General features: G+C 40.4%; 1 protein-coding gene across 6 annotated transcripts in view; it reads right to left on the bottom strand.

Annotated features, from left to right (window-relative positions):
• Positions 1 to 1,812: 1,812 nt before the first annotated feature.
• kaznb (kazrin, periplakin interacting protein b) overlaps positions 1,813 to 15,545 on the bottom strand; it is a 133,113-nt gene continuing 119,380 nt past the window's right edge. For 3 of the 6 annotated variants that reach the window (XM_085274377.1, XM_085274379.1, XM_085274380.1), the window contains 11 exons: positions 14,360 to 14,530; positions 12,947 to 13,127; positions 12,667 to 12,800; positions 11,102 to 11,225; positions 8,419 to 8,609; positions 8,175 to 8,293; positions 6,154 to 6,385; positions 5,845 to 5,946; positions 5,210 to 5,376; positions 4,995 to 5,091; positions 1,813 to 4,087 (listed from right to left, as the gene is read on the bottom strand). In XM_085274377.1, coding sequence (XP_085130503.1) covers positions 3,926 to 4,087; positions 4,995 to 5,091; positions 5,210 to 5,376; positions 5,845 to 5,946; positions 6,154 to 6,385; positions 8,175 to 8,293; positions 8,419 to 8,609; positions 11,102 to 11,225; positions 12,667 to 12,800; positions 12,947 to 13,127; positions 14,360 to 14,530 — 1,680 coding nt within the window. In that variant the 3' untranslated portion in view covers positions 1,813 to 3,925. Of the gene's footprint in view, positions 4,088 to 4,994; positions 5,092 to 5,209; positions 5,377 to 5,844; positions 5,947 to 6,153; positions 6,386 to 8,174; positions 8,294 to 8,418; positions 8,610 to 11,101; positions 11,226 to 12,638; positions 12,801 to 12,946; positions 13,128 to 14,359; positions 14,531 to 15,545 lie in introns of those variants that run through there. The other 3 variants (XM_085274378.1, XM_085274381.1, XM_085274382.1) reach the window with 3 other exon arrangements.

Here is a 15,545-nt window from a genome sequence, read left to right as displayed (position 1 = left end):
AGCCTCATACACTTTTGTAGTGGCAGGTGCCAAGGTGCCTTGTGTGCCAAGGTCCTTGGGACCTGCTCTGGTTAGACGCCAAGAGGTCAGAGTGCACTACAGCCTGTAGTACAGCAATGGCTAATGGGCCATAATGCTATCTTAATTTGTACTAGTCAGCTTTAACCCTTTCCATGCTAGTAGTGTCTATACTTGGGCCATGTTGTGTTTGTTAAATGCAAACTGCTACCATTTACAGGAGTGATCGTGGCTTAAAGAGTTGGCAGTTCATCCTGTAACCGGAAGGTTGCCGGTTCGAGCCCCGTCTCGGACAGTCTCGGTCATTGTGTCCTTGGGCAAGACACTTCACCTACCGCCTACTGGTGATGGCCAGAGGGGCCGATGGCGTGATATGGCAGCCTCGCTTCTGTCAGTCTGCCCCAGGGCAGCTGTGGCTACAACTGTACCTTGCCTCCACCAGTGTGTGAATGTGAGAGTGAATGAATAGTAGAATTGTGAAGCGCTTTGAGGGTCTTGAAAAGCGCTATATAAATGCAATCCATTATTATTATTATTATTATTATTATTTCTTGCCAGATGTGGCACAACCTTCTGGTGCTAAAGTGACACAAATTTTATCTTGCTCTCATACGGTGATCTTTGAGCAGAGAATAAGGTCAGTCAGATCACTGCAATTAATAAAAAATAAATGAGAATAATGTCCATATAGTTTTTTATGATGCGAGCTCTTATAATAACCAACTCAACAGGCTAATGTGACCATTCTGAGCTTCTTTTTAAGATAACACAGAAGTGTCGTATGCAAACAGAAAGATATATTTTCAAAACCCTTGGAAGAAAAAATAATTTACATCTGGACCAACTTTACATTCTGAGTTTGTTAACACAAATTTAATGCATTTCTCCTCAAAAATAACAATAACAGTCTTACATTTTATGCAACAATTTACAATAAATCCACTTTCATGTTGACATGTATGAAAAGCTTGTACTGCTTTGCAAAGAGATGTATATGTCATGTGTTAAAAGCAAATACATTGCATGTCCCTGTCTTCTTTCTCTGTACAGGTTTGAACTGGTCTGATCTTCCCGCTTAAACAGTTTCGCTTTGGTGAGTCAAAGAGACGCCCAGATAGAGACGGACAGACCTGTTCTCTGCTATTTGAAGTAACCTCAAGGTTTCAGCCACACTCGGTGTGGCTCTGTGCAAGTCCCAGCGGTGGCATTTAATGAGTGTTCTCATGCTCAGGAACAGCTGTGCATTATAAAACACGACCAAAACTGTACAGAATACACTGTTCCATTAACTTCATAGTATAATGGCACAAAGTTTTGCCTTCCTCACAGTTCACACAATACACATATGTGGAGTCTTTATACATTACCACATTCTTAATCCAACATTCCACAGATTTATCTACATATCACACTGCATCATCTTTTACATTAAAAAAACATAATTATGGGTATACCAACTGTCAGAAGAAGACACACACTTCACATGTCATTGTTTTTAGTAGCATCATCTTACACATTTAGAGCTGATGGCACTTGAGGGCCCTGTTCTTCAATCTGAAGGAATTTAGGCTAAAATACTTTTTTCAGGTTACAAGAAGCTGGTTTAGTCTCGTCAATCTAATCTGATTCTCTCAGCCTCCTTTAGGATTGGTTTGTTAATCCCAAATAAAAGTTCAAGGGAAAAGTTATGGAGAGGCATAATACTGGCTGAATGCTGAGCATGTGATTGCACTAACAGAGAGAGAGCTGAGACAATAGGCTTTTAACAAAAACTGGAAACATTCTGACCTGTCATTTCCCAGTGATCCCAATTAAATACGATACGTGGCACAGCTTCATTGTCAGTTCATTGTTTTCTTTTTTTTTTTCCTACAGCCTGCCACTTTATGTTATGATCTCTGGCAGATGATAGTAACAGTGGTAATGACCAAAGTGGCATTGCATGACAAGTTAAGCATCATGCTTTTTTTTTTTTTTTTTTTTATGGCACAAGTATTGTAAAGGCTTCTGCAAAGGACAGGCCTGGGCCTCCTCTCTCCTCCAGATGCATTTAAGGAAGTAAGACTTTGTTGAAGTTGGCTTCTGATCAATTTCTGAGTCAATGGCAGGGCGATTCGGGAGAAGGTGACGAGGTAGATCAAAATAGAGAGATGAGAAAAACCTTTGGGTTTTGTATTTTACTGCCATTCTTCAGGAGTTTAACAGTTTCACAGAGACAAAACACGAAATATTAAACATGAATGAAGGGATGGACATGGTCAGCAGCAATACTCAGGAAGGCTGTGGAGTTTAGATGATGCTCAGCTGGTACTGAGGCTGAAAGTGTGGCAAGAAAATATGCACCTGCACCATTACGCCACCGTCACTGATATTACTGATACAAGGCAGGATGGATCCATGCTTTCATATTTTTTATAATAAATTCTGACCCTACCATCTGAATGTCAGAGCAGAATTGAGAATCATCTCATTAGCTTCTTCTCTTAAGTTATTGTCCAAAAACTATTATTATTACACACAATATCAAACAAAATCTATCTATCTGGGTTCTCACGTGAAAATAATCTCTCTCTTCTTCATTTAAGTCCCGTATGGTCTAGCAGTTGTAGGATTTCTGTTTTTTCCACAAAGTTGACACAGGTTCAAGTCCCAGTATGGAATCAGTCTTCAGCATGGCTGCTGTCCTGCATGCCTTGGTTGTAAATTGGGTTTACAACCAATTTTTGATTCTACTTGGACATGAGCAAGGCTTCTCGTCTTAGAAAACTGCCACGAATTTGATATTTTCTCTTTTTTGGCCCATTTTCTGTAAACTGTGGAGATAGGGATGACTGGGAAAATCCCAGCAGATAAGCAGTTTCTGAAATATTTAAACCAGCCCGGCACCAACAATCACGCCACATTCAGAGTCAATGAAATCACCTTTCTTCCCCATTCTGATGCTTTGGCAGGTCCTCTTGACCATGTCTATCATCTATGTAAATGAACTGAGCCACTGGGATTGTCATTGGCCGATTAAATATTTGTGTTACTAAGCAGCTGAACCTAACAACGTGTACCTAACAAAATAGCTGTCTTCAACCATCTCAAAGCTCTTGTAGTACACCTATGAATGCCTCTAAAACTGAATACTAATTTACAGTCCTTTGACGTATGATTGGTAATTTAAATGCACTTTGTAAGTTGCAAAAAAAAAAAACAACAAAAAAAAAAACACATCACCTTAATCGCACTCCAGATGTCTCTGTTCTGTACAGCTTTCTGTGATTTTAGAAACATCCAGTCAACAAATCCAGTGTTCATGTCTGGTTAACTGGGTTAGCCATGTATGAAGAACAGGGCCTTCATCTATTCTGAATAACAGCTGATATGTGCTGTATCTTTACACTGAAAGTAAGTTATAACAACTTTTCTTTTGTCATTAACAGAGTTTTTCACTTGCAGCTTAAAAAAACAAACATGTTAAAAAGTAGCAGTAATAAATAGTAACAGTGCTGTGAAGATCATATGGACCAGTGTAATATAAGGCATTAAAAGAGCACTAATTTCAATTATATAACTGTGTTATATAAGCCTTCCCATCTATCATACAAATACCGGTATGATTTTTCCAATAATATATAAAAGTCTTGGAATACGTAGTTTAAAAATACATTAAAATAAAAAATGAACCTAGCTATTAAGTTATCTTCCTTTCAAGTCCATCAGGTCACAATGATAAAGTTTATTTGTCTTCAGTAAATGCTTCTCTAAAGATGTCAGATTACTAAATCGAGTGGCATACCCCTTTAAGACATTCTCTTCCTATAATTCTAGTGTGGCTCAGTGTGAGTGTTTCTCAGCTGTAAACAACTGCAACACAACAAAAATGTAAACAATGGTTAAGATCTCGATGGCTGAAGCTGGTTCAGACGTTGGTGATTTCGACACTCTTGTAGGTGTGCATCGGGCTGCCTTTGGCTCGGGGAACCGCCTGAACTCTGGCCTCTCTGGGCAGAGAGCTGCAGCTGCCGTGGAAGCCCAGACTTCGCTCCACTGAGTGGCTGTTTGCTCGTAACCTCAGCGGACTCTGGAAAAAAAATCAAAAAGGCTGAAAACAGAATATGGAGTTTCTTTAAAGATGAGACATTTGCCTGTTTATAAAACATTATCAGCTAAAAAGTAATTAGTGTTTATGATGGTCTTATATCAGAATCCTCAGTTTGAATCTGACCACAAGACTTTAGTAGCCAACTACTGATTCTTCTTTTCTTATTCTAGTGTACTCACATACTTAGTATATATCTAAGCTCTGTGGTCGGCATGAAGCTGGACACTCTGGTGACAGTGGCAGAGAAAAGGACACTAAAGAAACTGCTGGACATTATGAACAATGCCAGGCATCCTCTGCACACGGCCATAAACAACCAGAAGAGTCTGTTCAGTGACAGGTTGCTTCTCCCCAAGACAAGAACTAACAGACTTAAAAACTCCTTTGTCCCACACGCCATCAGACTGTTTAACTCCTCTCTGGAGGGGAGAGGGGGGGGAAACAGGAGGACAAAGGAGGGGGGAACAACTAAGCTGTAGTGCCTCTTCACCTCACTGTACAATACCTTGTGCAATACTTTTTGTAAATAGTCAACAGTGCAATAGACTCAATACTTGAAATGTGCAATTCACTTGTATTTTTATTTTTTATTCCTATTTATTCTATTTATCCCCTTTGTATATTTTATTTATATTTGTCTCTGTATTTATATATATATGTGTGTGTGTGTGTGTGTGTGTGTGTGTGTGTATATATATATAACAATTCTGTAACTGTAACTTCGGTCGTTGCTGTGTTTTTTTTTTGGAAGTCGAATTTCCCAGAGGAACCCACCCGAGGGATTAATAAAGTTCTATCTTATCTTATCTTATCTTAAACATGTGAAATATCAAAAAGGATCTGCACAGCACTGCACATTTCAGTCTTTATAAAGTTTGTCTAATACCTTTCCGGATCTTCTTATAGACATCCTCTCATCAGCAAAACGGTTAACAGCGACAGGAGAGGAACAACCAATCACCTCAGTCTCCTGCTCGGTATTACTATAAACATAAGGTGTTACAAGACGTTGTTGTTTGGAGATTGCATCCAAGAATATATACATACAAATGTATTTACAGGATAGAATATGAAGGTATGCAAGTAGGACTTTTAATCTACCTGAGAGGGACAGCGAGTGACTTCATCTCTTCATACAGGTGCCGATGAAGCATGTGTTTGTTGCTGGGGATGCCCAGGGCTTTGGCCATGGCATCTGTGTCGAAAGACTGATCCAAAGCCATCACTGCACCATGAATCCCTTTACCCTGAAGATTGTCTGCAAACTCCTGAGCAACGCAAGAGAGAAGCGTTGGATTAAGATGATGCAGTTTGCTCAGTGTGCTCATCAGTGAGTGTTAGCTGAAAAATAACTAACCTTGCAGAAATCGCTCCCTGGTCTTAACGTTTAATTTGGTAGTAATTACAAGTACACAACAAAAAAGCTTTTAAAAACAGTTTTGGTTTGTCTTTGTGGGTCATAATAAGTGTTCACCACATGTTGCCCAAAATAAGTATGTCGGTATATTGCAGAACTAAAAAAAAAAACCCTCACGCTGTGTGGTCTATTCCCCATTACTGAGTGTACACTACTGTTATTCTTCTGTATTCTTTCAGTGGTTTGAGGCTTCAAAGAAACAAAGCTATCATTATTTTTGAGGGATTCTTAAAAACCCATACTTTGCGGTATCTGGTTCCAGTCTGGCAAAGAAATCTCCAGCGCAGAGGGGAATGCCATCACTGACCGCCCCACCCACCTTGAGGTCAATGTCTCTGATCCACTTCATCACTCTGTGACATGTCCAAACAATGGGATCCCGGTTTTGGTGCTCGCATTTTGTCCGCCGTGCCTGCAGGGCCTTTAAAAACACCACACAAAGATAGCAGTGCAAGCACTAATGTGGCAGAGGCCAATGAGATAATGGAGCATTACAAGCTACTGTGTGACTCCAGCTACCGCAGATAAGCATGTAGTTTTGTCACTGTAGCTGAGTGAAAGTCATGCAGTGATCGAAGAAAGATTGCTGAATAACGCCAGTCATGAATCTGTTATCATATAGTCTGACCTCTTTATCAAAGCTGAGCATCTGCAGCAGCTGGATTCCCAGAAGTAGACTGGTCTGATGGAACTGGTCACTGATGTTGAGAAATCTCTCCAGGTCTCTGCGGTTCAACGAGTTAAGCACTCGTCCGTCCACCAAGTGAGACTGAAAGGTCTGGGAGTACTGAGGCAGTCCAACATCACTCAGCCATGATGTTGCAACCCAGTGATGGTCCATCTCAGATGCTTTTGATAATCTGTGATCAGCAATATCAAACAATAACATTTGTTTAAATACATCATATTTCATGCACTCCTTATGTTGTTTTACTCAAATGCATTATATCTATATATACATATACACACTACCAGTCACACTAAATAGTATCTATTCTCATGACTATTTACATTGTTGATTCTCATTGAAGGCATAAAAAGTGTGAAATAACTCAAAACATGTTTAACATTTCAGATTCTTCAAACTATCCACCCTTTGCTTTGATTAAAACTGTGCACATTCTTGGCATTTTTTCAATGAGCTTCATGAGGTTTGTCACCTGAAATGGTTTTACAACAGTCTTGAAGGAGTTCCCAGAGATGCTGAGCACTTTTGCCATCACTCTGCGATCTATCTCATCCCAAACCACCTCGACTGCGTTTAGGTTTGTGGAGGCCAGGCCATCTGGCGCAGCACTCCATCACTCTCCTTCTTGGTCAAATAGCCCTCACACAACCTGGAGGTGTGTTTGGGGTCATTGTCCTGTAATGACTCCAATCCCCAGTCCATCATTACTGACCCCAGTAATGATGGACTGTCGTTTCTCTTTACTTAGCTGATTGGTTCTTGACATAATATGAATTGTAACAGTTGTCAAATTGGGCTGTCATCTGTGTACGAACCTGACTTCTGCACAACATAACTGATGGCCCCAACCCCATTAAGAAGGCAAGAAAGTCCACGAATGAACCCTGACAGGGCACACCTGTGAAGTGAAAACCATTTAAGGTGACTACATCATGGAGCCCATTGAGAGAAGGCCAAGGGTTTGGAGTGCTGTCAGCAAAGCAAAGGATGGCTACTTTGAGGAATCTAAAATATAAAACATATTTATAGTTATTCATTATTTTTTCTTTGCTACATAATTCCATTAATCCTGCTTCATATATTTGATGTCTTGAGCATGTATCTACAATGTAGAAAGTAGTAAAAATAAAGAAAAACCATTAAGGTGGAAAATTTGCTACTTATATTCCTGCCTTTATTTGGGAGCATTTATCAGACTAAGCAAGTAAAACAAGTACAGAAAAGCGTCCTAAAATACACATTTAGGTGTTTATTTTACTTCTCTGTGTCTGAAGTGCATATATACATATTACTGAATATCCTTTGATATAATACCCATGCATATTAAACTTAAAATTTCAGAAAACCCATCTAAATAAAAGTGACTTGGAAAGTTTCGTGTTGATATCCGTTATTTAAAATATATAAAATATATATATTTTTACAATACATAGCTTTAAAGGCTTCTTATCACACAAGCTTTCTCTTGGCAGACACAGCAAGGAGCTGCTAGGTTCAAAATGAAAGGCCAGCTGAGACCTCTCTTTGTGGAGCTCGCATGATCTCCCTGCACCTGCGTGTGTTAACTCATACTACTACAGCTTCCTCCCAAAGACATGCATGTTAGATTAAGTGGAATTCTAGATTGGCCATAGGTGTGAAGGTCTCTCTGTGTTAGCAGTCCACCAGATTAGCAACCTGCTCAGGGTGTACCTCGCCTCATGCTCAGTGACAGCTGGGACATGCTCCAGCCTGAATTGGATAAGTGGTAGAAAATGGATGGAGTCGTCTCTCATACTCTGAGCCAGAAATGTCTGCTTCAGTGGCACATATTTAACTCAAAACGTTCCATTTTTATCCCTGTCTGTATATTTTTAAAGAAAAGTATGCACAGAGAAAATGAAGATTTTGAGGTCATGTTTTTTTTAACCCCCCAAAACATGACATTAGTTATTCTGCAGTTTTATTTGGCTGTTACTCACCCTTGGTCCCCTTCAGCTCTCCTGTAATCCTCAATAGCCAATCTTATTTTCCTGCGATGAATTGGATTACTGATACCCAGGCCCAGGTCTAAATCATCATCCGTCAGGCCTAGAAGCACCTAAAGAGCAGAAATATAGCTCTCTATCAAACAAACACAACACCTCAACATGTCCATCTGCTAACATCAAACAACATCACACACAGGTAAACAAACAGCAAAAAGCAACATGTACCAAATCATACCTTCCCACTTTTGACGTTTTCAGAGCAGGCTCGGATGTACATGGGCATTCCCATGACAACCTCCAGCCAGGCCTGGACTGCACCTGCCCTCCACAGTGACATGCATGTGTTTCGAGTCAGCTCCGCCTGCTGGAGGCGGTCCAGCTGCTCCTCTCCATCAGACAGGCTTTGCTGTGTGAGGCTATCAGAGTCTGGATTGGTCAGGAGAAGTTACGGTGTGGCATACAGGAGAATTTCAGGGTCAGTTGGATATGAAAATCAAATCAGATTACACATCTGGAGACAATCAGAAGGGAGCAGAACAAAAAGTATTGTGTCTACCTTAAAGTGGAACCATACTAAACTACATTTGGGATAGTACACTACAGTTTTTTCTGTATATCGAGGAGAAATCTGCATACCAAGATCAATTCGTTCACGTGAGAAAAAAAATTGTTATATAACCACTAGATGGCGCCAGATTATCTTACTGGAGACGGCCAGTATCTTTGAATGAACTGTGCTTTGTTTTTTTTTTGTTTTTTTGTTTTTTTAAGTAGATAGGACTGCACATTTAAATGCGTCTAAATAGAAAACAGTAGTTGAACTCAGAACTCAGAATACAGAGGTCTTTTGGTTCTTCTGACAGTGTGGTGGTCAGTTCTAAAACTACTGCTTAGTAAAAGACGTTACAACACTAGTAACTGAGGCATATGAGGAGACTTAAGACCATTAGGATCATGTATTAGAGACAAAGGGATTATTCATAAAACATCATGCTTCTGCCCATCAGCCCCTCATCTACAAAAAAAAAAAAAAAGAAAAAAAAAAAAAAAAGAAACAGGAAACACTGATTCATACCGAACCAACGAATCCAGGATGAACTGATTCGTCTCAACATGCTGAAAAAAAGGCTGCATGCAAATCCCACCATCTTTCCAAAGAGTTTTCAAAAAACAAACGACACAAACTGGTACTCTTCAATGGACATGATACGTAATATGAATAATCCCCAGAGTGTAAGAAACAGACAGCTGGTAATCACAGATGAGGAGTTACTCACTGGCAGGAGAGAGTTGCCATTAGAAATGGCAGGAGGAGAGGGAGACACACACGTTAGACTGGGACAAAAGAAACAAACAAAAAACCCAAAAAACCAACCCAACATTACTCACGAAATAGAAAACTGCCACATTGGATTTATTCAGTTAGTGGTTTTATTTTTAAAATAAGATTTCATTTCAATTATAATTCACTTTGAAAATGCTAAAACCTCCTCGACATCTGGCTGTGACAGCTGCAGCAGATAAATATTTGAAGTCACTTGTTTGTCTCATTTCTTTTAAATAAAATACTTCAATAGATTTAATCTTTTATGCAACATTTTCTAAATTACAAACATTTAACAGATTTGTTAGAGCCACATTTGCAAAAAAAAGGAAAGGAAAAAAGGAAAATTATAAAATGAGGAGGGATTCTATACAAATATAAAAAACAAAAAACAGCAAAATAAGGGGAGGATCATGCATTCAAAATGCAAGGAAAAGATAACCTGGTAAAAATGGGTAGGGCTACAAAGGAGCAACACAGGATTGCAGAGATTATTAATTTGGTTGGCAATGAATGGATGTCTAACCAAAGAAACACAGAGGGATCATGCACGTGTTTAATGCACATTCGTTCATCTCGTATAGGCACATGTTAGATAGCTCTCTGTAAAAAATGAGTCAGACATAAACAATGCTACGAGGCTAGTGCTAACAGTGATGGAGTGACTGAGTCTTTAAACTTTGGCACTTGCACATGGTTTTGACAGCAGGTGAGAGAGGTGCGTCTGAATACGCCTGCTCACATCTACAATTTCTACAGAAGACCGACTCTAGAAACCCTCAATGGCCAGTACGAGAGCATTATTAAAATGATTACTAGCTTACAAAATATCCACAAAAAAACTTCCCTGGTGCCCACAGTGCTGTAAATAAATCATTGTGAGCCAGCATTTATAGGAACGTGATGACAATCCTGTAACAGAATTACCTCTCAACGAGTGTTTTCAAACCAACAGGAAACCAAAAGTCTAGTAATTTATCATTTCTATCCTTTCATAGTAAGATTTGGGCCTGCAAGACTGTGAATAATATGGAAATAAATGTTGCAAAGTATGAAAAAAGCAACTGTAAAAGTAACAAAAAACAAATAGCATTTACAGTAAAACACTAGTTTCACAATAGCTCCTATTTACATATGAACAGCAGTACTTCAAGTCTCCAGTTATATATAAAAAAAAAAGCATAAAACATTAAGACAATTATAATAATACAGCATAAATATGTCTACATGAAAGAAAGAGTAACCCATATATATACATATATATATATGTATATGTGTGTGTGTGCGCGCGCGCGCGCGCGTGCGTATGTGTAAACATATGTACATATGCATACATGTACAACTATAAATATATATCTAATTTACAAACATACAATTTTAGGGCAATATACTGTACATTTATGGTGATAGCAGTGACTTTAAGGGCTTTTCTTTAAAATTCAAAATCCTTCGCCTCCAGATAAATCCACAGACAGTCTTCACTCACAGTTAAAGCCAAGAGGATATCTACAAAAACTCAACACACACATGCACTCACACACTCAGCATCACCAGTCGGCATCCTCCTCTATGTAATAATCAGGGGTGGCTGTACCATCAAACAAGCCAGGATCCAGTGACTTGCGCTGCTTGCCCCGAGCGAACACCCTTGATAGGGATCCCAGTGTCATCTTTTCCTTCTTCTTCTTCCGCTTCTGGTCCTCAAGGTCCTCCATAGACTGAGCAGAGGAGATAGGAAAGCTGCGTTAATCAGCTGCCTTAAAGCCAGACTGTAGTTTCACATTTTTATAAACTTTCATGATGAGTAAGGAGAGAGAGAGAGATGTAACCAACTGGATCCAGACAAATACCAAAGCTTTTTGTCATTTCAGCCTGAATTAACGCTGCATTTCAAATTTTTATCTTGCATTTGAAGGATCAACTATTTTTTCCAGCATTATGCGTAAAATTAGCCTTATGTCAAAAGTTGTTTATCGTTTACTTCTTTGGATCTGGCTGTAAAAAGTGAGTGAATTCAACCAGAGACTTAACTGCTTCTTCACTTAACTTCATGTTAAATACACTATATGAACAAGAGTACCAGGCTACCTGCATATTACACTTACAGGAGCTGCTCAACCATGAAAACCGTAGCCTCGAAGCTCCCGGTGCACAGTTTTTATGCTCCAGAGGAGGAACGCTGGGGACTTTTATGCACCCATTATTTAAGTTTACATGATCTGTCACTTTGAGGCCAAGTTACCAGTTTGCCACACCAGTCTATAATATTACTTACAGTTGATTGTTATGTATCTAGCAGGGAGGACAATTAACCAGTTGACTTGTTACAATGATGTCATGCTTTTATATTAAGAAGCCTGAACGGGACTGAAAACAGAATTCAAAGATAAAGAGGTTCGGCCCAACATTTTCAGTTTTATAGGTTCAGGTTTCTACTCGTCTTAAGAATAAAATTATATTTCATATTGAGATGGATGTAGCTATTTTGATGATGTAATAGCATCATTCTTGTTTTGTCCATTTTGAACAACATTTTCTGTATATACATTTGTGTCACTGGCTACAAAGTTTGTGGTTACACAAATATTCACAACACTTTGTGACACATTGGTGTTTGTTATGTTTATTTGCTAAAATGTTTGACATTGTGTCAAATACAGAGTGAGAGCGTAAAGCAACAATTGCTATTGAACTTGAAACTTCTTAAAAAGCATTCTCTCTTTTTCACGACTGCGAGCAAATTAGTTGTAATAATTATTGCATGAACACCAAAATAACTGTAAAGCTATCAGAATGGAGGGATTAATTATCAAAAATGATATTTAAAATATATTTAATACAGTAGTTAATAACCTTTTTCACCAGATAGAGTAACTTACAGTCTCCCTGTATAGCTAAGCTAACCAGTTGCTGATGTTTGCTTCATACTTACTCATATTGAAAGATTAGGCATGAAATACACAGTGCCAAGCTAGTGCAATGCCAAACTGTTGCTTATGAAAAAACAAAAGAACTCCAACACCGGCACTGAGCAGGCAAGCAGAGCCCATGAAGCTGACAGTACAGAGGAACAGACAAGAGAAGGCAGAGTGGAGCGAGGCACTAACAGAAGATTGCGGAGGTGTGATTACTTGGTCGAGGGGGCCAGGCAGCTCTTACATTGCAGAGGGAGTGGGTCCGGTGACGAGGTGAGTTGATGTCACTTGGCGTTGACGAGCGGTCTCCATCAGCCGCAGAGGCTTCAGAGATCACAGAAGGCTGACGTGAGTGGCAGGGGCTGATCCTGACCACAGCTGAGGCGTCACACAAACACACAAACACACCGATATTGCAGATTCCCACAGTTAGTATGAGAAACCTCCTTGAAAAAACCCTGTGTTAGTAAAAGCAACACCAAGTAGCAAAGAGGCCGCGAGGCAAGGAGGAAAAGAAAACCTACCCTGTCTGTCTGTGGTGTGTCCGTGGTAGAGGGTCTGTTGGCTCTGGCGGATGGCGGCCGTGAGCGGAAGGTCGGCGTGCATCACCCACTCCTGACTGCCGTTCACCACCGGTTCTGTTGGCATAGCCACTGAGTGGCGTTTTGGTACGTCTTTAGTCAGTGTGGCCAGAGACTGCTTTGCCTAAGAAGAAAAATAAATAAATAAATAACAGAAAATTAGCATGAGAGTGAACAGGGACAAAGATGTTAACATTACAGGACTAACTATAATTACAAGGATCAGTATACACGATATAAGATTAGACAGGCTATAGTTTATTCCACTGGCTGTGACACTGGACACAGAGTCATTAAGAAGCCCACTTTTTTAAGTTGGAAATCATCAGAATTAATCTCACACGACCAACTGAGTACCAGCTGTTTTTTTTAATGAAACTCTGAAAACATCTGCCTAATATTTTGCCTCTCCGGGAAACGACATGGGACCTCGTGAGTGGCAGAGGATCCTTCAAGTATTGTGGGTTTCAGGGTGGGGCCTCCGATGATCGGGCTTGTTGTGACACATCCTTCTGCATGCTCAATCGGACTGTTATCTGTTAGCTTTTGTTGCTCTTTGTTACATTCCTCTTGCCATTCCTAGTTCTGTCGTTTTATGGGTGTGGCCGGGTGCATAACCCTGCTGGTGGAGGCCGCTGCCATCAGGGAGCACGCATTTATTCTGCAGCACTGTTTAACTGGGTGTTACCTGTCAAAGAAACATCCATGGGAATGGCGGGAGCTGAGGGGTTCCAGCAGAGCGCTGCACTGTGACATGATGATCAGTGCTACGTTGTGACTGATCCTTCAAGTATTGTGGGTTTTAAACATTAGAAAGTGCAACAGGATGGTCTATTCCTGAGATATGCTGAAGTTAGAAAATAGCCAGTGTTATAAACCGAATGTATTCATCACTTTCCATAGGACTTTATTTATATATTTTTTTACTGAAATCCTCTGAGAGAGGACAGACTGGAGAAAGTTGAGTTTAGCGGCAGAGAAAGCAACAGGGCTGGGCTGTTTGACAGTGATGCAGCTCTGGCACTGAAGTGCCAACAAATGTGATCTGTGATGGAGCGTGATGTGAGGATCTGTGGGTGGCTGTGACTTGCTGAGGGAGGAGAGAGATTAATGACACACAGACTGACAAGTGTACCTATGAGGGACTGACACAGCAGCACAGAGATAAGGCATGAATTTCTTTCTCTCAAAGCATTAAGCTTTGCTCCAGACTGAGGAAGTGGCATATTGCATGCGTCTGAACTGATATGAACATGTGACCTTCTTTGCATTTGTGCCACGTTTACCAGCTAAGAGTGGAGGTGACTCCGCTGCGGTTTAATAACTTTAGCAAAGTTGTGACTCCGTCCGACTCACCATTGTGAGCTCGGCCTCCAGTTCTTTAATCCTGTTCTCCTTCATATCCAGCTGAGAAAGCAAGACGTTGGCCTGCTCTGTGGATTCTTTGGTCTGCCTCCTCAGGTCCCACTTCTCCCTCTCCAGCACGTCCTTCTCCTTTGCCAGGGCTTTCACTGCATCCTCACTCTCCTGCAGAAATCGCACACATACAGTTATCGTGATTTCACATCAAAGTCACATTGAGTGAACCGGAAAAAAATTTGAGTGAAGCAGCACACATCGTGTGTTGCTGTATGGTTTTGAAAAGGGTGGCTGCTGTTTTTTTAGTAATTCCAGTTACGGACTGTTGCAACTAAGACAAAGTTATAAGCAAGACAGACTGTTATGTGGTTGTGTGGCTTTATAGACATTTTGAAGGCTTTATTCATGTTTTATGCTAGCGTCTATGTTTTTATGAAGCAGTTATTACTGTTACATCGTAGAGAAACAGTTAAGCCTGTCAACAGTGCTAATTAATATCCGAAGGTGTTTCCACACCTGCGATGTTTAGTCTGTTTAAACTGAACTATACTATATGCGCACAAGTCAGTAAGGGTTGGCAAAGAGGCATGAAAAGATTATAAATTCTCCATGCTCTCAAATAGTCCAGAATGCAACACCTTCCTGTATTTACACTTGCTGCTCATGCCCCAGACACATCTGGTCTATAAGCAGACTGAATGTTCTTACGTGGTTTGTAATGACACATTGTGGTTCACTTGGATTTTTCTCTGTGTGAAATGAAACCAAACCACAGGGAAAGTCACAAAGTGTCAAACCTATCTGCTGATGGGACCACAATAAAATGACTCTAGGTGTGAAAACACTGCTAATTACTAAGACATACCCAAAGTACCAAAATGGCAATACACAAACCATGACGTCACCGTGGCGACATCCATCTTTCATGTACAGTCTATAAATGGGTAGAACTGTAAAAACGCTAACTGTTAAAACAGGGGCGACCCTGGCTCAGGGGGTTGGGAAGCGTATCTGTAACCGGAAGGTCGCCGGTTCGATCCCCGGGCTCTTTGTCCTGGTCGTTGTGTCCTTGGGCAAGACACTTTACCCTACTTGCCTACTGGTGTTGGCCAGAGGGGCCGATGGCGCGATATGGCAGCCTCGCTTCTGTCAGTCTGCCCCAGGGCAGCTGTGGCTACAACCG

This window comes from Mchenga conophoros, linkage group LG5, assembly GCF_057382185.1.
Source record: "Mchenga conophoros isolate Kocher_MC1m ecotype Shallow Benthic linkage group LG5, M_conophoros_male_GT1.1, whole genome shotgun sequence".
NCBI classification, from domain to species: domain Eukaryota; kingdom Metazoa; phylum Chordata; class Actinopteri; order Cichliformes; family Cichlidae; genus Mchenga; species Mchenga conophoros.
The sequence above is the reverse complement of the archived record's forward strand: the minus strand, read 5'-3'. Positions and strand labels throughout refer to the sequence as shown.